This window comes from Orbicella faveolata, unplaced genomic scaffold (genome assembly GCF_042242905.1).
Source record: "Orbicella faveolata isolate gen_17 unplaced genomic scaffold, um_ofav_v1 contig_34, whole genome shotgun sequence".
In the NCBI taxonomy this organism is placed as follows: Eukaryota; Metazoa; Cnidaria; class Anthozoa; order Scleractinia; family Merulinidae; genus Orbicella; species Orbicella faveolata.
Genome location: NW_028301563.1, coordinates 118,179 through 139,257, shown reverse-complemented (window position 1 = coordinate 139,257; position 21,079 = coordinate 118,179). Strand labels below are relative to the sequence as shown.

Sequence of the window (21,079 nt, the reverse complement as noted above, 5' to 3'; positions counted from 1 at the left end):
GCAGAAACAACAACATTCGTATCTCTATGCTGCATTCTTTATTGGCAACCTCCATTAAAGACTATGGAAACTTCACTTCAGAGAATTGTATATTAAATGGCTACCCTGTTTCGTTTGGACGTGTGAGTTTAATAGTAAATACTAAAGTTCGTGTTAGACGTACTTTGCATATTTGCAAACAGCTTTTGTGGAATAGCCTTATTTGCACGTTGTAGCCCACCAGAACTGAAAACTCGCAAATTATTTCCACATAGAAAAGAGTTCTCCAAACGTCCGAGCTCCTATTGAAGGACATTCCACCAAGGCAAACAATCAATAATGTTTTATCTAATATCATGAAATGATCTTGATTTGTGGTTAATTTACCGTAATTCGTCGTAAGTTGAGGGTGAAATGTACTTCATTTTAATATTTTGGTTTAACTCGCGTTCACTGTATAGGCCTCTCAAAATAATATGAAGTTGTATGCTGATGACCCCTACAAAGACAATCTGAAAATAACATAAATTATGAACTGGGGCCTTCCTTAATCCCTTGAAAAAATTTGATACATTAGATTTAGTTCCTCAATGCGCTTGTAAAGATGACGGCTAGTGTAACCGACGTATTCTGCATCACACAGATCACATATATAGTTATAAGCAACGCACTGTTGATTGATCAAAGGTGTTTGATCAATCAACAGTGTGTTGTTTATAACTATATATGTGATCTGTGTGATGCAGAATACGTCGGTTACACTAGCCGTCATCTTTACAAGCGCATTGAGGAACACCGATTTACCGCCATCGGAAAACACCTTCAAAATGAACACCGAGTTGATACAGTTGGTGACCTGACTAACAACTTTAAGATCCTAAAGAAATGTCAGGGAAAGTTCGATTGCTTGATCCACGAAATGTTGTGGATTCGCAAGAAGAAACCGAGCCTTAACACACAGTCAGACTCCATTCGCGCAAAAGTATTTGTTTAGGCTTTGAACAGACACTGAACTCATTACCAGTGTTTGACACCTCATTGGAATGAACATGAATATTGAACAGCTATCTTAATCTTAATTTATTCAATTTCGCACCTCTACCATTGGTATAAATTAGTTTACTTTTCGCACAAATATTTTTTAACTTGAAAATGGTGCCAGGATGACACCGAAACGTTGTTGCTCAGTTTTTTCGCTAATCTTTATTGTTAACTGTATAATAATATTATTGCTCTTAAATAACGGTTTAGCTAGAAGGATAGTCATGCAGCAAAACAAAACCGAAACTTTGAAAAATAATACCCAGAAAAATGCTGTTCTTCCAGCGTGTATTTATTAAACTTTTGTTTTCATTGGAAGCGGATCTGTATGTGGCAATGCAATATTGATGCTTTTTCATTCATTCTATCTTGCAGATTAAAAGAAAGAGTGGGCATACTGACACCGTTCAAAAAAAAAATACACATTGGAACACGACCAACGAGAGAGACAGGAAATTGAAAGGGAGGTATGATAGACCTAAACATTTGCTTCTCTGTATAGCATTTTAACATGTCGTCACAGCAGCCATATTGGTGTCCCAAAACCATGACGAAACAGTGGCCTTGTTAGTGTACCAAACCAATCCTGTGGGGGTTTAACTCTATTCTTATGTAGGCACTTTCTTTTGTTCCAACAAATTTGTGTGGCCGTTGGTGTTATGAGTTAAAACGTTGTATTGACTAGTGCAGTTTGCACCAGGCGTAAGGAATCAGTAAAGGGGTACATTTAAGTGGGTTATTTTTGTGATGAATTAATTATATTTAATAAGTATCAAGTGTTGATGAAGTCAATAGTGGGAGAATGTTTGCCATATAAACTGACGTTAACCTCCGTGCTGTGATTCATTTTATCTTTAGCAAATCCAACGTCATGCAGAGAAAATGGAAAAAGACGTGGCAATAAAGAGAGTACAAAAAGAGGAGTTAGAGCTTGTCGTCAAACGACTACAAAAACAGCTGGAAGTCAAGGACAACCAGTTATTCGCTGTAAGTTTGCGAGTTACATTTCTTCTTTTATGTTTTAAATGCAAAACATTATATTGCTGCTTGGCTTAAAAAGACTATCAACTAGGTAAATGGTGACTGTCAGATTTTGTAAAAGATTAACATAGAGGCGACGGTGCTAATATCTTCTCTATCTTAAGGCACAGGGTGAATAACGTAAATGAGGTAGCTCTGAATTCCACTATCTTTCACCTAGCATTGTTAACTACTGCGCCTTTCAGTTACAGGCGAACTCGATGGTTTTATGCCTGGTCTCAGTCGATCATCTTAGCAGACCTGTCAGGAAACAGAAATTCAAAAGGTCACATCTGTGGGCTGTAATTGGTAGAATTCGTTCTTTTTTCAAGGTTGGTTGGTTATTGTCATAATCATGATTGACGCCAGCCTAAAACTCAGTCAATAGTTAGGTTTTGATAGACCTGTGATAGAATGTTCAAGAAGGGAATATGTAAACAATCAATCCTACTATTTTTGTATAGGTGATTCAGGAGAATAAAGACCTGAAAAGATTTATTCAGGACTCCAAACAATTGAAGGAAGGTAACAATGCTCTCAATTAACAGCTCAAATTTAAGCACCTGCTGTTGCAGTCTGTAGAATAGATCATGGAATACAGAGTGTGGAGTAAATAAATAAGTAAATAAAATAACCTTCATTTACCCTCGGCTGTGTTTATAGCACAAAGGCTAAAGAGTCCTAGCAAATAACTGAAATAAATAATTCAAATTATTATAACATAAATATTGTTAAGAATCCCAACTGACTGGAGGTAAACCAGCTGTTGGGACGCAAACGAATAGTAACAAATATATACAGGGAAGAAACTACTTTGTTGTTTTGAACCGCTCTGTTAATATGAATTTTGTGTGGGGATTTAAGTCCCATGAAACGCTTAAATTAGCATAATTTCAAATAAACTTAACATACCGTCACCAGACTTGAAAAGTAAATAAAGGACAGAAGTCCAATTTTTTTCACAATAAAATTATTGCATATATCAGATGATGACGTCACCAATGATGAAGTCATATGATACTCTAAACTGTAAACTTGTAAATTCCAACATTTTTGTGTGGGATTTCCCACACTTTGTTAGTGCCAGCAACATTTATACCTTTATTTGTGTATGAGAGCAAAGTGTTTGTCATGTGGTTTCTACTTGGCATGTAGACTGGGTTCCACTAGCAAGAAGGAGGACCCTGGGGTTCAGTGTTTTTGTGCGGCGACCATTAGTGTGATTACTTTTATTGGCTGTTGTCTTTTGGTGAATTTTGACTTTTTTTGAGATTTGGAGGGAGTCTTAGGTCTTAGTGTTTGAGACACTCGCTGCTGAATTTATTTTTGACGCACCATATATTATGAGGTGGGTAAACATTCGCTTTCTGTTTGCATGCCGTCCACGAAATTCTTGGATGAATAAGGAACAATCATGCAAAATGTTCCAGTTCTCGGACAGAACTGTCTGCAGTTACATGTTTAAATTATGTCACATTGAAATTGCTTCGATCAGCTGAAAATCCCAACAATTTCTGCGGAAAATAAAATTCTAGTAAACAATCTCGCGCCGCACAGTTTGCAACTGTCGGTGAAAAATTTACACTTGAATGATTTCATTGCTTTCAATCCCTGTCTATTGCTAAAACCAGCATTTTTATATCAGCAACCGAAGTTTTACGTACAGATATAACACAATGACAAAGTCCAGTATTTTCCTGTGTATTTATGGTTAGCAAGTTGAGGTTCCCTCAATAAACCATGATTTGTTGATACGTTGCATGACGGTGCAGTTTCCATATACTCGCACGTTTAAGAGGCCCTGCGCCTAAGAAACGACCGATGATTTCCGGCTAAACAATAAAATCGGCCAATTTTTATCTCCCAAGTAGAGGTTACCGAATACTATTTAAAAATGAATTTCTTTTGTTTCAGTTTCGCTTTAAACCAAAATATCGAGCTGCAAACTTTTTCCGTCTGATAGCAGCAAAATCAGGCTGAAAATAAGCCCCCGCAAAAGACTGTTCAGAAATTACTATCGCAACGCAAAATGAGAAAACTACACAGTGTTGAAGAAAAAGGCCTTTTAATGCAATGTCATTCGATAAACATCAAAAAACTGCCAAAGCGATTAAAAAATAAAGTTTCGAATGTTGCATACTAAATTGGACGGAGCGTTGGAGCTGATTTTAAAATAATTATTTCTCAAAAGTCCAATGCTGTTGAAAGCAATCACAGTGATGAATTAGACATTAGAGGGATGCACATCACGTTTCTGGAGTATATTGACCTTGTACAAAGCGTTCAAAGTTACCGTGTGACAGCGGCCATTGATGTCATTTGTCATGTCAAGTCGCAAGAACACAGCGGTCAAACGCCGGGCATGCGCAAATGGGTACATTTTTTGGCAGCCACGCTCCAATTTCCCGCACAAAAATCTAAAGGAAAACATGGGAAACAACCAGTGTCACGCAAAATTTATGAAAAAAAATTGAAAAGTTCATAGAAAGCTGTGAAAGGAAAAGAAAGTGGGTAAAAGGAAAACTTAAGACTTTTCAGACACAAAGTTTATTGAGTTACCGGTATTCTGCTGATTTACCATTTTGTTTTGAGCTTTACCAAAAAAGTTTATAAGTCTTGAAAACCTGTGTCATGCTACGAACCGACGGCGTAGTATATTGTCATTTGTTTTTATTAATCATACGATGCATGATGCCGGAAACGGATGACAAACGGTGTGTAAAAGAAGGAAAAATGGAAGAAGAAAAAGACAATTGCAGTGATTCAGCCTTGCTCAGACGAGCTGGAAAAATTTTGGCAAGGACTGTGGGGATTCCATCTGGATCCAGGATTTGTCTGAAGCACAGGAACGAGATGAATCGAAACGACAAACGATGTTCATGTCCATCGTCATGGGGGCATAGCTGGCCAAAATACCGATCCCAAACCGCCTGTACCAGGTCTTTGACCAAGTGGGAAAATCTTTTCTAAACTACAAACCTGGAAAAAACTGGTGCACTAAATGCAAAGTGTAGGCGGACAAAAAATTCAAGGAGCACGGAAAATACATACCACGGAAAAAAAGAACTGCAACAAGCAGAAGGTAGCACAATTTTTAACTCTTATTTCTGTTAGCTCTTGTTGTACAGGCTAAAACATAAGCAAATATATAAATAATGAGGAAAATGTCATTTATAGGATGCCGATGACCCACGAAAAGAACAATGTCATGAAAATATTTTGACCGCCTTTTAGTCGCTCCATTGCTCGCACATGCGCAGACTTTTGACCGCTGTGTAAGTCGGGCGGTCAGCAGGTAGGGATCCAGTCATGACCCCATAACTCAGATCACGCTGCGGCCAAAATGGTCTGGCGGTTAGGGAAGTTTTTCTTTTTGAGTGACCATCATTTGTGAAAAGTAACATAAAATTGTTCCACTCAACGTTTTCTGGCTGGGAAAAATTGTTTCCCTTTTTGTGCATTTGTTTGGATTCCGCCGCTATTTGTACAAATGACATCAATAGCCGCTGTCACGCGACGACATTTTCCAGATTCAACTTTTGTTAGCAGATGGTAATTTTGAGTTATTTTCTTTTTCTGCGGATTTTTCATCTTCCTGTATCTTTCAATTCTACGTCCTTCTACTCAGGATGGTCTTTGAATGCCTAGCAAGGTTTAAAGTGGCGTTTAACACGCTATCCACGGCCGTATTGGCAAAAGAGAAGTGTTTCGCTGAAGTAGCAGGATAACGGTAAACACGGTAACTTTGAACGCTTTGTACAAGGTCAATATACTTTGGCCAAAAAATGTTTTTCCAGAAACGTGATTTGTATCCCTCCAATGTCTAATTCATCACTAACGCTTCATCCAATTTAGTATGCAACATTTGAAACTTTATTTTTTAATTGCTTCGGCAGTTTTTTGATGTTTATCGAATGATATTGCATTAAAAGGCCTTTTTCTTCAACACTGTGTAGTTTTCTCATTATTTTGCATTGCGATAGTAATTTCTGAACAGTCTTTTGCGGGGGCTTATTTTTGGCCTGATTTTGCTGCTATCAGACAGAAAAAGTTTGCGGCTCGATATTTTTGGTTTAAAGCGAAACTGAAAGAAAAGAAATTCATTTTTAAATAGTATTCGGTAACCTCTACTTGGGAGATAAAAATCGGCCGATTTTATTGTTTAGCCGGAAATCATCGGTCGTTTCTTAGGCGCAGGGCCTCTTAATAGGACTAAAATATCTGGATTTGCCTTCAAACTTCATGCTAAACATTTTCACATTTACTGGTCATGTTTAAGCCCAAAAGCTAATTTACATGGGGGAAAACCATTTTTCTTTTTCGGTTACATATTTTAAATGTCAAACGGAAAATCGTGATTTGCCCTCATACCTTGGACATCAAAACACCATTGCAACTTACCACATTAAATGTCAAGAGCACTGCATGTGATCTTTTTGATGTATCTATGGGTATTAACCACGGGGAAATTCACCTCCCGAAGTATTGGTTATACTCACCAAATGCAGTTTCACCGTCGCAAAAGGGTCTTTTACCACAGTTGAAAAGAGCCCCGTGTAGCCGCACCATAAGAGAGCAAATTTCCCGGAAATTGAAGTCCAAACATGTTTCTCCTGTAACCGTTTTTTCGTCTGCAGCTTGGGGTCTTACAACCAGGACTCTACGATATCTTTACCAGACATTCATCACTACAACCTGTCAAAATGTATAAATATTCACTGCAAAGATACAATTTCTCTGATTTATCCATAGTGCATCAACTTTTATTTGACTGAAATCCCACACAAGTTCGCATTGCAGACCTATTTTTTACTGTTGTTTAAAGCTAGAAACAAGAGTAGTCGAAAACTGAAAACCGTATGTTGATATCTTGAATATTAAAGGAGATATGACCATTTTTAAAGTTTCAAAGAATTTGCAGGCCAAAACTAGTGAGCCCCCCTCCTAAAAAAATCTTGAAATTTAAGTTCTGTTTTCGAATTAGCCAACCCCACTATTGTTGCAGATTGATTGCCTTGGATGAGCAGAACGGGAATAGTTAAAAAATATATATATGAATCAAAGCTTTTCATGCCTTTGTAAGTAGGAAAAACACATTTTGTGTCATCACAAAAAGTGATGTTATCGCTTATTCAAGAGATCAAATTATTGTTTTAAAAGCAAAAACAAACACTTCAAAATGATGCAATTTGTAGGGATACTAAGTTCTGGGAGGACACCTGAAATATCTTTTAACTCTTATAAATCAAAAACTATTTATTATGTTGGTCATGCCTGCTCAAATGATGTTATTTGTGATATGAGATTTTAAAACTTCATAGATCATGTGAATGTGACATTTTGTTGAATTTTTAAAACTGAAATGATCAAGACAGGAATTCAAGGGTACGAGAAAAGTTTGGTGAAAAACAAAGCAAAGCTAGTGTACGTACTTAGACGTACTTAGCTTTTTAAGGGGCTTAAATCACCAGTGTGTAAGCACTCAGTCAAATCGATGTAGAGTCAATTAGTTAACCTTGGATTCCGGATTTAGCGACACTGGAGTTTCTAATCAGGTCAAAAGCAACAGCCTTGAAATGTAAATTATACTGTTTGTATAGATAATCAGATGATTTTGAGTTTAGTTTGGATTTAATTTGCACAAGTGAGTTTTTCAAAAAGCTGAAATTCGAGAAAAACCACATGATTATTATTATCAATATATGCAGCCAAATAGAAACTCGGCCTCTTGGAAACACATGCTCAGTGGGCCACAAATGACCGACAGCGGGCTGCTAATGCATTATCAGCCCTATAGCAGATTGCTTCTTGCCTCGTCATCCGATGGATTTTAACCAATTAGAGTAAGTGTAGTGCTGACGTGAAAAAACTATTCACTTGAGAAACTCTGGGGTGCTTTCCATGCAACCAAAGTTCCTAAATTTCCGAAACAGAGACAAATGGTACAGAAATTTCCAGGCAAAAGTTCCAGAAAATCCGGAAATTGTTGAATTTCGGAAACATTGAAAACCATTCAACCAAAATTCCTAAAATTCCAGGAAAAAGGGTCCTAGAATTTGAACAAATACCTCACTAGGGTACAGGGTACAGGGCGTTTTCCACTCTGGTGTGAATTTCTGGATATTTCCTGGGTCAAATGGAACAGAATTTTGCAGCTGACTGCACCAGAGCGGAAACTGATAAGACACACTTTAGTTCATTTGGAATTTTTCAGTAACTTTGAAGTTTAAGTCGCAAATATAGAAACAAGCAGAACACTTATATGTTGCATGTCGACAGCTGACGTTTTATACATCACAATGGCAGGGACCTTATACAAACCACAACAGCAACAAAAATGTCACAAAACAAAGGGTTTGATAAGTGTTAAAATGGCTTTCCACACGTTATAAATCTCTGTACATTTCGTAGCTAACCTATTCAAAACAAACAAGTACACCATGGGGACATAGCTCTGTTTTATTGGAATTAAACGCTTTCTTGATGATTTTAGCTGTAGCTAGTATTTATCGATAACCAAGTGGCAAGATTCTAAAGTAAAGTCCATTTGCAAATATGCGTCGCCCTCATCTTTGTGTGGGAAGTCCAACTCGCTGTGATCCTGACAAAAAGAACTACCGCTCAATAAAAACAAAAATAAATGAAGATTGACATTATTTCCAAAAAATAGGGACAACCTCCTGAGGTATACCCAAATTTTGAAAGCTTTTTTCCTAGAAATTTCTGTTCCATTTGATTTTCATCCTTGAATTTCCAGAATTTTCGGTCGAATTGTTCGCTTTCCGGATTTTCTAGAACTTTTCCGAGGAAATTTCTGTACCATTTGCCCCCTTTTCAAAAATTTTGGGAGTTTTGGTTCAATGGAAAGTGCTCATGAACTTCATTCTGAGATTATGCAATATTATTGCATAATCTTATATAGTCACCGGTCCTGTCCATGTCTTGAGGATTTTATGAAAACTGGGAATCTCTTCCCCCAAGAGTTATTAGTTAATGAGGATAGTGAGAACTCAAGACGAAATTGGATTGTTGCATTTACAAAGCAGCAGACAAGATGATATTTGAAATGTAAACCGCCTTTGCTTTCAGTCAAATCTATTCTAAACAGCTCAAACAGACCTAGGAACGCAGGTAAATAACAATGCATATATTTTGTAAATGATTATGTTATTGTTGATACAGAGTTCGGGTCCCCTGTGCTTTGGGCGAGTGAGAAGATTTTCATGAACCTAAATGAAATGGGAGCTTTACAGCTGCCTTCAGGCCAAGACTTACGCTAGTTCTTTTGTTTTTTAAGCGGTGATGCGTTGAATAAAATCCCAACTTGTTGTGTTACGGTGATCTCAAACCCTTTGGTGTGCAATGTTTGCGTTTTCACCCTAATGTCAGAGTAGAATTCTGAAGGACTACTGGGAACCCCAAAGTGAAGCCACGATCACCACGACAAACAGCTCTTTGTAAGCCATCAATCTGGGCATTCATGTAGGGGTGCACGCACCTGAAAACTAGGCACACTTGAAGATGGCCTCGTAGCCGAGAGTACCAGCCAGGTCCGACGACACCTGAAAATCTGGCAGTGGAGCCCACTGAGGAGAAGGGAGGAGGCTGGAACTATTCCAGGAGCGAAAGAGGTCCAGCCACCAGCTGGGATTCAAATGAAATTCCTTGTTGAGCTGAATAGGATGGTTTTCTTTTCTGGAAGCAGAAAACAACTTGATCATCTAGCACAGGAAAGTACACCCCTGAGTCACCACCCTACAGGCGTGATGCAGGTTACCAATAAGTGACTCCCAATTCTTTGCACTTGCAGTGCCTTTTAAGCGACCACTCAGTCAATAGAATTGATATATGATCGAACTTTTCTTTTGGTATCCGGGCCTGAAGCAAGACAGAGTCTAATTCAATGCCAAGGACTTTCAGGACCGTATAAGGACCTTCAAGTTTGTCTGGGTGTAAGGTACACGCTAGTCAGCAAACAGCTTGACGCAAGCTGTAACATGGCATTCACTCAGTGAAGAATTAGGGGGACCCAGCATATGGAAGTCATCCAAATAATGTTAAACAAATTCCATATTGTAGTTATGTCTTAAAGCTCACTCTAGTAAATCTGCGAGTGCTGTAAAAATGTAGGGTGAAGACCATAGGCCGAATTTAATTACTAAGTCTATGAAAAAATATCCCCGCCACTGCATCCCCAGGAGAAAGCGGTCTTCTGGGTGGACTGGAACAATATGGTAGGCACTCTTAACGTTGAACTTCAGCCTTGAGCTTGTCCACTTTAGTAGGAGACACCGCTAAATTTAGGTCTGAGAAAGGTAATACTAGAAACCAGAGCACGGCAAATACATTTATTTCACTGACCACCGTGGGAAAAAAAATACAAACATCGCACATTGAAGGGTTTGAGATCCCCGCAACACCGCAAGTTGGGATTTTATTCAACGCATCACGGCTTAAAGACAAAAGAACAAGCTTAAATTTTGGCCTGTATCCAGCTATAAAGCTCCCATTTGATTTGCGTTCATGAAAATCTTCTCGCTCGCCCAAAGCACAGGGGACCTGAACACTATATGAGCAATAACATAATCATTTACAAAATATATGCACCATTATTTACCTATGTTCCTAGGTCTGTTTGAACCTTTTAGAATGGATTTGACTAGAAGGAAAGGCAGTTTACATTTCAAATATCATCTGGTCTGTCTCATCTCGAGTTTTCACTATCATCATTATCTATTAAGAGGGAATGCCCACTAAGACCGAGCCATATCAAAAATATGTGGCACATGATGAAAAATCAAAAGTTTTCACGTTTCGCCCAGAGATAGAGAGAGCCTATGGTAAGCATAGAAATGTAATGGGTTTATTTTTCTTGAAATAGTTTTTATACCCGCCAAAAAATCACAAATTCCGACGGTCCCACGTCTGGTCAAAAAGACGCAAAATTTTAGTGACTCATACCCTATCATAAACTTCGCTTTCTTCAATCTGCATCACAATAACACTCCAGTTTAAGCCTAGGAATGCATTGATGAGGGGTTTACAAGTCTTTTGACGCCAGCTATACTTCTGTGGGTTAATTTTCAAGCTCACGACGAGCCGCTTAAAATCACTAAAATTCACTTCCTCAAAATTCTTAATTATGCACACTTTTTCACTCGACAAATTTGCTACCCAGTAAAACACCAAAACACCTAAAATTCTGACATTTCAAAAGAAGAAATGTAAGTGTAAAACGTGATACAAAACTTATTTTCGGGCTTTTCATCAGCTCTGAGTAATGACGCTCTCAAAATCATGATAATCACAACACCAACCTGCTAGAAAGGAAAACAATAGGCAGGAACCTGTGACCAGATTATCAAAAGCAACGTGAAAATGTCTTCTTGCATTTGGTTTCCTCGGTGTTTGGACTTAAACTGTGACAGAAAAGTCATGTTCCAGATTGAAAAAAGCGAAGTTTATGATAGGGTATGAGTCACTAAAGTTTCGCGTGTTTTTGACCAGACGCGGGACCGTTGGAATGTAAGATTTTTTGACAATGTTTCAAGAAAAAAATCCCACCACGTTGCTATGCTTACCACATTATTGCCCAAGAGCAGGTGAGCATTTTAAACTTAATTACTGGTCCAGAGAGAAGGAGATTTGTTTTTCTGAGAATCTTTATGATCCCCAGGACAAAAACAAAGGAAACATTAAGGTTGGAGGAAAAGAAAACTAGCTGTTTCCGTATGGACCAGTCACTCTATAAACATTGGACCGTGGGAATTTGTGATTTTTTGACAGGCTTAAAACAGTGTTTCAAGAAAAAAATCCCACCACGTTTCTATGCTTACCCTGGGCTATCTGGTTGAACCAATGTAATAATCACTTTGCCACTATCGGCCCTAAACTTGCCAGCAATATTGATCCTTCAAATAGTGATGGCTATCAGAAATACTTCACTGGCACAGATAAACGGTTTCAGCTCCGTCCGACCAATGTAAATAAAGTTCTCTCACTTCTGAATCATCTGAATAAGTCAAAGGCAGCTGGCCTTGACAAGATATCTGCTAGGCTCATTCGGGAATGTGCAGATCTGATTTGCATCCCTATCCGTGATATTTTCAACCAGTCAATAAGTCAAGGCATATTTCCGGATGATTGGAAATGCGCAAAGGTCACCCCACTTTTTAAACAAGGCGATCGGGACGATCTAAATAATCATCATCCAATTTCGGTGATAGCCAAGGTCTTTGAAAGGATCGTCTATGATCAATTATATGCCTACCTAAAAGAGCACAATATCATCTGTGAATATCAATTGGGCTTTCACACTATTCACTCAACTGTCACGGTTCTCCTTGAGGCCACAGAGACTCGAGCATACAACATTGACTGCGGAAAAATCAATGCCGCTGTTTTCTTAGATCTAAAAAAGGCCTTCGACACAGTTGACCACAAGATCCTTTTATCAAAGTTAAAAAATTACGGCATATATGGTAACACGCACCAATGGTTTAAGTCATATTTAGAGAATCGTACTCAAATGTGCTCCATCAACAGGTCGCTCTCTTAAAGCTGTTCATTAAGTTGTGGTGTTCCCCAGGGGACCATTTTAGGGCCACAATTATACATCAACGATCTTCCAAATTGTCTATCAAATTGTGAGCCAAGGATGTATGCTGATGACACCCACCTTACATACGCAGGTGATAATGCAGACAATATTTAGTTGCGCCTAAATCAAGATTTAGAAAATGTCCACAATTGGCTGAGAGCAAACAAACTCACTCTAAATATGACTAAAACTGAATTCATGCTTATCGGATCTAGGCAGAGGTTAAGTACTCTCACAGAATCCCCGACGCTTGCAATTAATGACTTTCAAGTTAGCCAGGTCACTACCGCAAAATCATTTGAAGTGACCATCGATGACAGCCTCGATTGGAGTAGCCATATCGAGAAAGTATCTAAGAAAGTCGCTTCTGGTATTGCAGGCATTAAAAGGAATAAGGCACCTTGTCCCTCAGGCGACCTTACATCTAATATACCAAGCTTTGATACAGCCACACTTTGATTATTGCAATATTGTCTGGGGAAACTGTGGGATAACTTTATGGAATAAGGTACAAAAGCTACAATATAGACCAGCCCGCATTTTGACCCACTCAAAACTATGACGTAGACGCTGGTCACCTGTTCAAACTTCTAGGGTAGAAAAATCTAGCTTGCCAGCAGCAAATTCAAAGAGCTACGATGGTTTACAGGTCTCTGCACGGGCTAGCTCCAAACTAAATTTGAAAGGCAGGAAATCGCATATGATCTAAGGGACTCAATGTTCCATTATCGCGCACAGACTATTACAAAAATAGCTTTAGCTATAGTGGCGCCATTCTCTGGAACAGTCTTCCTTGTAGCTTAAGGGAAGTGGAGTCCCTTGGGCAATTCAAACGACTACTCAAAGAAAAACTGTAAGGCACGGCATTTGTGGAAAGCAGCTTTTTATTTAATCATTTCTCATTATCTTAGTATTAGGTATTTTTATAGGTATTTTTAAAGCTGACGAATTTTGTACCGTGGATAAACAAAGATTGTCTATCTATCTATCTCTGGGAGGAATATGAAAAATTTCGATTGTTCATCATGTGCCACGACTGGCGTTACGTTAGTAATATTTTTTACTCTAGCAGTTAAAATTTCATAATTTTTACTCCTACCCGCTTATTGTTTTGGCCTGTTTTGCGGCTATCGGTTAACCCCATTAAGGCTGTCTTTGATTTGTGGTTTAAATTTCTAGTAAAAATTAAACAAGTTATCAAGAATCATTTAATTTGAATTGAGTTCCCTTTGTGATCAGAAACATTTATCTTCTCACATACTGCATGGCTTGCTGTACATTTTATGATAGCTGCACCTGGAATATAGCTAACTTTAAGTGTGTAAGGAGAGTTAATTTAGCTCTCAGGTGAAAAATGACTATACTTATTAGCAATACAAGATGCAGGCAGCTTAATGAAATGAGCTGAGCCCGACACAAACTGGGCACAAATTGTCTCAGTCTGAGTTTTAAAGCTCTAAAGTAAAGAAATTAAAAAGGAAACACATGTGTACTGCATTTATCAAATGTCTATCATGTTCACTTGCCTAGATGTTTAACATTGCGTAGCTTAGTAGCAATGTTTAAAAATGTCATATCCACCACCTACATGTGGCCCAGTTAAATCTGTAGTTCAATAAGCCACAATTAGGATCAATCAGAATATTTAATTATCAAATTTACCTCTGGAAATTATACTCATCTGTAATATTACTCTTACAATGTGCTATTTATACCTGTAGAAAACATTCCATCCAAGTAACAGACAGAGTTCTTATTTTTGTTTGTACTTACATGGATTTTCAATCTTGTAGGAAACACAGAAGACCCTGGCATTTGCCAAGATTTGGACTCTAGTGGATTAGATGAAGGTAATCTCTTGGGTCAGTTTAAAGACTAGTGTAACCATGATGTTTAACAGGTACTTTTTTCCTGAGGAGAAATCCCATATGGAAAGGTCGAGGATGCTTGGCTTCTCCTGAGGTATTACTACTTGACCATGGCCCAGAATGCCATTGTCTTTCGCGAAATGTACTTACAGTTCTCAGATTATTAACCCGCAGCATAACAATTTGCATGTCTAGAACTAGTTGGCGGTGATTGGTCAACGATTCAGCTTTGGGAATACTTGAGTCTCTTCGTAGATTTGAGGTGCTGTCAATGAAACGGTTGAATATGTAAAATAAATCCCAAGGTGCAATACAGTTAACAACAGCCCACTAATTAAAGGGGGGCCGCACTCTTCACGAAGTGTTTTGCAAATCCGTGTGCAGCGACATCTTTACTTGACTTAGAAGCTAACCAACTCCCGTTGGTAGAAACGTTTTCTGAATTATCGAAATAGTTCCACGTTCAACAGGCGGTTTTGAAGAGCTTAACCTGCGATAAAGGCGTTTTTTCTTTTTTTCCTTTTTTTTAACTTTTTAAGTGCGAAATGCGGCTTGCTGGAGATAGTACACAAAACAGAACAAAACAAAACAAAACAGCCAATACACGTAGCAGGTTATCAAAAGCAGCGGGCTTACCTGTGATCAGATGAATTTATTCCGCGATCATTTACTTTTTGTCTCGAACATGGTATTCGCCTCCATGTCAAGAAAATATAGAGCGCAAAAAGAAAAAAAATTGGCCTGATTGTAGATTAATTCTGAGTAGTGCGATGCGTGGATCACTCATTTCACACTCGCGTTGTTATGTACTCGGCTGAATTTTCTTGATTATTCAAAAAAAAAACAGCATAACGGCTGCAAAGGAGATAAAACATTGGGTCGTAGCCTTTTAGTGGAGTGGACATGTGCAAGAAAGCGGGGTTGACCAGGGATTTAATGAGCTCCTGATCAACGCGCTGCATTTCTTGCACAGATGACATACTGAAATTTGCGTTTATTGCAACTCACGCAAAGCGTTACTTTAAATACAATGGTTAAGTGATACATTTTATCACCTCTCAATTTCAATGCCTTATAGCGTTGGCGTGTGTCCTATTGTTTGTGGAGGCAGAGCTTGGCATATGTTAACATTCTACCGGCAAATTCAAAAGAGTTTTGCTCTATTGTTTTTCTAGTCTCCGAGGCGAACGAAGGCTGAAAGATCGTTAGGAGTGTTCGAGAGTTGGACAGAACGACCACTTTGAAATATCATTTTCCGTTAAAACTTGGCATAAAGCTTCCTGGAACAACATGCATTCAAAGCCGTATGATAACCATTAAGAAGGGCACTTTAAAGGAGTAAAATTCTTCCTCCAAATATTTCCTCATATAATATTTTCCCTCAAATGCACCAAATTCAGGGAAAGAAAACGACTAAATCCACTTTTCGTAACATTTCAAAAAATGCCTCCTTTATTCCATCAATGTCTCATCTACAACAGCCATATGATAACCACTATGAAACACAAGTATGAAGCACGTAGACTCTAAAAAAGTATGCGTAGTCGGCCATTTTCTGCTCATTTTCTTTATTCTTTAACCATCGGCAGCCTAATTGAATTTGAATTTCGCACGCACTCTACATTTGAGTCCCGGATGTGTCACAGCATTCTGTGCGATGCAATTATTGCCCAACAGCCAGTAAACATTTTAAACTTAATTACTGGTCCAGAGGAGAGATTTGTTTTTCTGAGAGTCTTAGTGATCCCCAAGACGAAAACAAAGGAAACATTAAGGTTGGAGGAAAACAAAACTAGCTGTTTCCCTATGGACCAGTCACTCTATAAACATTGAACCGTCGGAATTTGTGATTTTTTGACGGGCTTAAAACAATGTTTCAAGAAAAAAACACCCACCACATTTCTATGCTTACCATTGGCTATCTCTGGGAGGAATATGAAAAATTTCGATAGTTCATCATGTGCCACGACTGGCGCTACGTTAGTGCATGTTTCGTCTTAACTCTCATCGGGAATGTGATTCCCAAGTTTCATAAAATCCTCAAGACTTCAACCTGACCAATGACTGTATGAGATTATGCAATATAATGCAATAATAATGCAATAATGTTGCATAATCTCAGAATGAAGTTCCATTGAAACAAGATTAATGTTTAAAAATGTCATATCCACCACCTACATGTGGTACAGTTAAATCTGTTGTTTAATAAGCCGCAATTGGGATCAATCAGAATATTTAATTATCGAATTTACCTCTGGAAATTATACTCATTTGTAATATTACTCTCACAATGTGCTATTTATACCTGTGGAAAGCATTCCACCCAAGTAACAGACAGAGCTCTTTTTTTTGTTTGTTTGTACTTACATGGATTTTCAATCTCGTAGAAAACACGGACGATCCTGTCATTTGCCAACGTTTGGAATTTAATCCATTAGAACAAGGTAATCTCTTGGGTCAGTTTAAAGACTAGTGTAACCCTGCAGAGAACTCCCATATGGAAAGGTCAAGGATGCTTGGCGTCTCCTGAGGCATTGCTACTTGACAATTATTGCCCAAGAGCCAGTGAACATTTCAAACTTAATTACTGGTCCAGAGGGCAGGGGATTTGTTTTTCTGAGAATCTCAATGATCCCCAAGACAAAAACAAAGGAAACATTGAGGTTGAAGGAAAAGAAAACTAGCTGTTTCCGTGTGGACCAGTCACTGTATAAACAATGGACAAATTTGCATTAAGTGAAGCCTTGGAGCCGACTGGCTCGTAGCTGCTGGAGCTCATCCCAGTTTGTGTAGCATGAAGCGGCTAGGAGTATCTCTAATCCACCTGGTTGGGATGCTAGTCCATTGCAGGTCACTCTCCCGCAATTTGGTAGGTTTCCGTAACAATTCGCTGGTACCCATGTATACTCTTTTGTGGAGAGAGTTTAACAAATCTGCTGGTGTTAATAAATGACTGCAACGGTGAGTAAGCAAAAAAAAATACTCATACTCGATGCAAAACAGGCCATTAATTAACAGGAGCGAATACATCCTGCAATAATCAAATGAAGGGAATGCCATTCATTACGTACGTGATATTCCTGTTATTTTCAAATCACCATAGTTTGCAGCGTGGTGTTGATCGGTGATTTTTTATTGAGCCATTGCATATGCAATATTTGCCACTAAAGAAACAGACGACTAGAAATTGACTTGCTCCAAATGATAGCTGAGACCTGGGCTAACTCTGAGGGCTAAAATAGATCAATGATGTTTTGGATGATTTGAAACAACATTGTCAGGGAAATCACAGCTACTGGAACAGGAAAAGTATTTTTGTAGATATTTTTGACACTATTATTACCAGCCTGAGGATCGCGTAATCGAAGTATTACTACCTAACCATTTTTGCCCAAAGGCGAGGCAAATGCACGTAAATATTTACCTTGACTTTGCCTTTGTAAATTTAAGCAATGTTCCTTGAGCCTGGGACTAACTTGGAACAAATTGTTTCGTCTAATTTTTAAAGCTACAAAATAAAGAAATACTTGTAAAAAAGAAAACATATGAGAACTTAATTTATCATTTGGTCAGCCACGTTAACTTGCCTACATGTTAAAAATTGTATAGCTTAGTAGCAATGTTTAGATATGTCATGTAGCATGATGAATATAATGGAAGTGTAAATGACCGACCATTTCTAACAATCGGAATATTTAATTATTAAATTTTTCTCTGGAAATTATACTTATTTGTGATAAAACTCAAACGCTGTGCTGCTTACACCTGTAAATGGTGTTCCTTACATTACAAATTAAAGACAGAGTTCTTCCTTTTTCGTTTGCACTTACATGGATTTTTTGATCCTGTAGATGATATTGTGGACAGCCATGAAGATTTGGAATGCTGTGAGTTTCAAAACTAGCATAATCCTGATATTTAACATAAAATATTTTTGAAGACCTGGTTAATCATTGCAGTTATATACTCAACAAAAGCAGCTGTGCAGCTGTTAAGCTGTGTATATAACTGCAATGATCAATCATTTCTTCATATATTTCTCCACCGTTCAAATATATCATCTTTTATAAGGTTGCTTGTATATAATTTTTTTGATACATTTCTCGTAATTCGTCCCTCAGCCAGCTGAAAACCACACTTCTCACACATCGCTGGGAGCCATGCTAAGCCAAACCATACAAATGTACAACGCAAAGAGTGCAGAATATAGGAAAAATCAACTATAACCCACTTTCTACACGCACAAAAACTATTTTGATGGCAAAACTAAACATGTAATGATCGAAATAGGGTTCCTTGAATGTCCAACTCAACACGAGAAAACAAGCTGTTGGCACAATGTCAATGTCCATCCGTAATTGACTTTGAACAAGTAGAAGCGAATCTAAAGACTCATTTAGTACGCTGGACAAAACTGTTTTGGATCGACGTTTTACAGTAAAAAAGTTAAAACAAGCAAGGTGATGGAAATAATTCTTTGGTTGTCTTAGACCTTATTAAATTCCACACATGGAAAATAATTTTTATATAGATCACGCAAGGAAGGCTTGCATTACAGCGTATCTAAATTTGCGGACGGAATCACAAAAGTATGGAAAATTGCGCAATTTCTAAGATAAAAATTGTTATGGTTTACATCGGCTTATGGTACTTTGCGAAATGACACGAAACGGTACTTTGCGAAATGGTACTTTGCGAAACGGTACTTTGCGAAACATAGGCCGTGAAAGACAGAGACGATGTGGTGTCGAGACTATTACGAGTTCACATAAGAAACAAACACTTCACATGGGTTCACAATATTTTCGCCATAGTTTTCCGCTGCTGGCTATTGGCTTTACTTCGCTATGCTTAAATTAAAATTTGGGTCCGAGTTTGGTGCGAAGTCCACATTTAATTTTAATGAGCTAGGCGGAAAGGCAAAACAGGCATAAGTCAATAAGTCAGGTATAAGTCAGGTTTGCGTGACGGATAAATGTGATGCCTGACAGGAAATGAAGAGTCATTTCTAATTTAAGCATGAAGTTATCCTTCCGCAGATCTCTACATAGAAAATAAATAGTGACGACTTTCTTGGACACTGTAGTGTACAAAGGTGACAGATTCCTCAAGGAATCTATACTTGATGTGTGAACACATTTCAAACCTACAGAGACCTTTCAATACACGAATTTTTATTCGTGTCACCCGCCAGGTGTCACGAAAGGCTTTATTAAAGTGGAAGCGTTAAGGCTTCTGAGAACAAATTCCTCACAACTTATTTTCGAGGAAAACATTAGAAATTTTGCCGTACGCATTAAGAATAGAGGTTACCCAGCAGCAACAGTAGAAAAACATCGCTCAGAAGTCAAATTTTTGGAAAGAAAAACATCGCTGACAAATGAGAACAGAACCGCACAAAAGAAAATTCTACCCTTTGTCACACAATACCACCCGGCGTTGCCCGACATAAAAGAAACACTCATGGGGAAATGGCACTTGATACAGAATCAACCACAATTAAGAAATATCTTCAAGGAGCCACCCCTTCTATCATATCGCCAAGGAAAATCCCCAGTAAAAAGACATCCTTGTCAAAGCTAAGCTATAAAGGCTATACAACCTTGCAAACTGCAGGAGTCGTGCTGGCCCGTCAACACTTTCAAAACTCGACTTATACCTGTTTTGCAATCAAAACGAAAAAAATTGCGTAAAAAAATAATTTTTGATTTATCGAACTTAAAACAATATTTCTGTAACTAGTGCCCATAGAGCTTCATTCTGGGCGAGTTTGAAGAAATTCGATTTTTTCGCTATTTCCAAGTCTAGTTGATATTTCGTGAAGCTGCTCTTAATGATCACCAAGACAAAAACAAAGGAAACATTGAGGTTGGAGGAAAAGAAAACTAGCTGTTTCCCTATGGACCAGTCACTCTATAAACAATGGACAAATTTGGATTAAGTGAAGCCTTGGAGCCGACTGGCTCATAGCTGCCAGAGCTTATCCCAGTTTATGTAGCATGAAGCGACTAGGAGTATTTCTACTCCCCCTGGACGGGATGCTAGTCCATGGCAGGTCACTCTCATGGAAGTTGTTAGGTTTTCCCAACAATTCGCCGGTACCCATTTATACTCCTAGGTGGAGAGAGGCACTGTGAGAGCTAAGTGTCTTGCCCAAGAACAAAACACAATGTCCCCGGCCTGGGCTCAAACCCGGACCGCTTGATCTGGGGACGAGCACGCTAATAATAAGGCTATCGTGGCTCCACAAATTTGCATTACAGAACTATAAAAATAACAAACGCTGAACATCAGACCTGGGGTCAATTTAATAAAACTTTTTCGTAAGTCATCTAATCAACAAGTCACACCATCGTATTTACAAGCGCAGACAAAAACGAGTTTATTAAAAATCGTTGCAAGTGTCCAAACTTGTAATTACAGGTGTATCACTACATGAGTAAAACATGATAAGAATCAAATTTAATTAAACTTTTACAAGAGTCCTACTTTTATTTTTACGAGAGTCCAACTCGTAAATCACAACTGCAAAATACAAGTCGCATTGAATTTGCAATGATTGAGTAAGACT

At 38.2% G+C, this 21,079-nt stretch overlaps 1 protein-coding gene across 1 annotated transcript in view; it reads left to right on the top strand.

The window, feature by feature from the left end:
- LOC149104186 (uncharacterized) overlaps positions 1–21,079 on the top strand; it is a 34,101-nt gene that overhangs the window by 1,116 nt on the left and 11,906 nt on the right. Inside the window, exons 2-8 of the mRNA XM_089270761.1 lie at positions 5–122; positions 1,396–1,487; positions 1,879–2,007; positions 2,505–2,565; positions 14,434–14,490; positions 16,896–16,952; positions 18,360–18,395. Of these exons, the coding sequence (XP_089126887.1) occupies positions 1,903–2,007; positions 2,505–2,565; positions 14,434–14,490; positions 16,896–16,952; positions 18,360–18,395 (316 nt within the window). The 5' untranslated portion in view covers positions 5–122; positions 1,396–1,487; positions 1,879–1,902. The remainder of the gene's footprint in view (positions 1–4; positions 123–1,395; positions 1,488–1,878; positions 2,008–2,504; positions 2,566–14,433; positions 14,491–16,895; positions 16,953–18,359; positions 18,396–21,079) is intronic.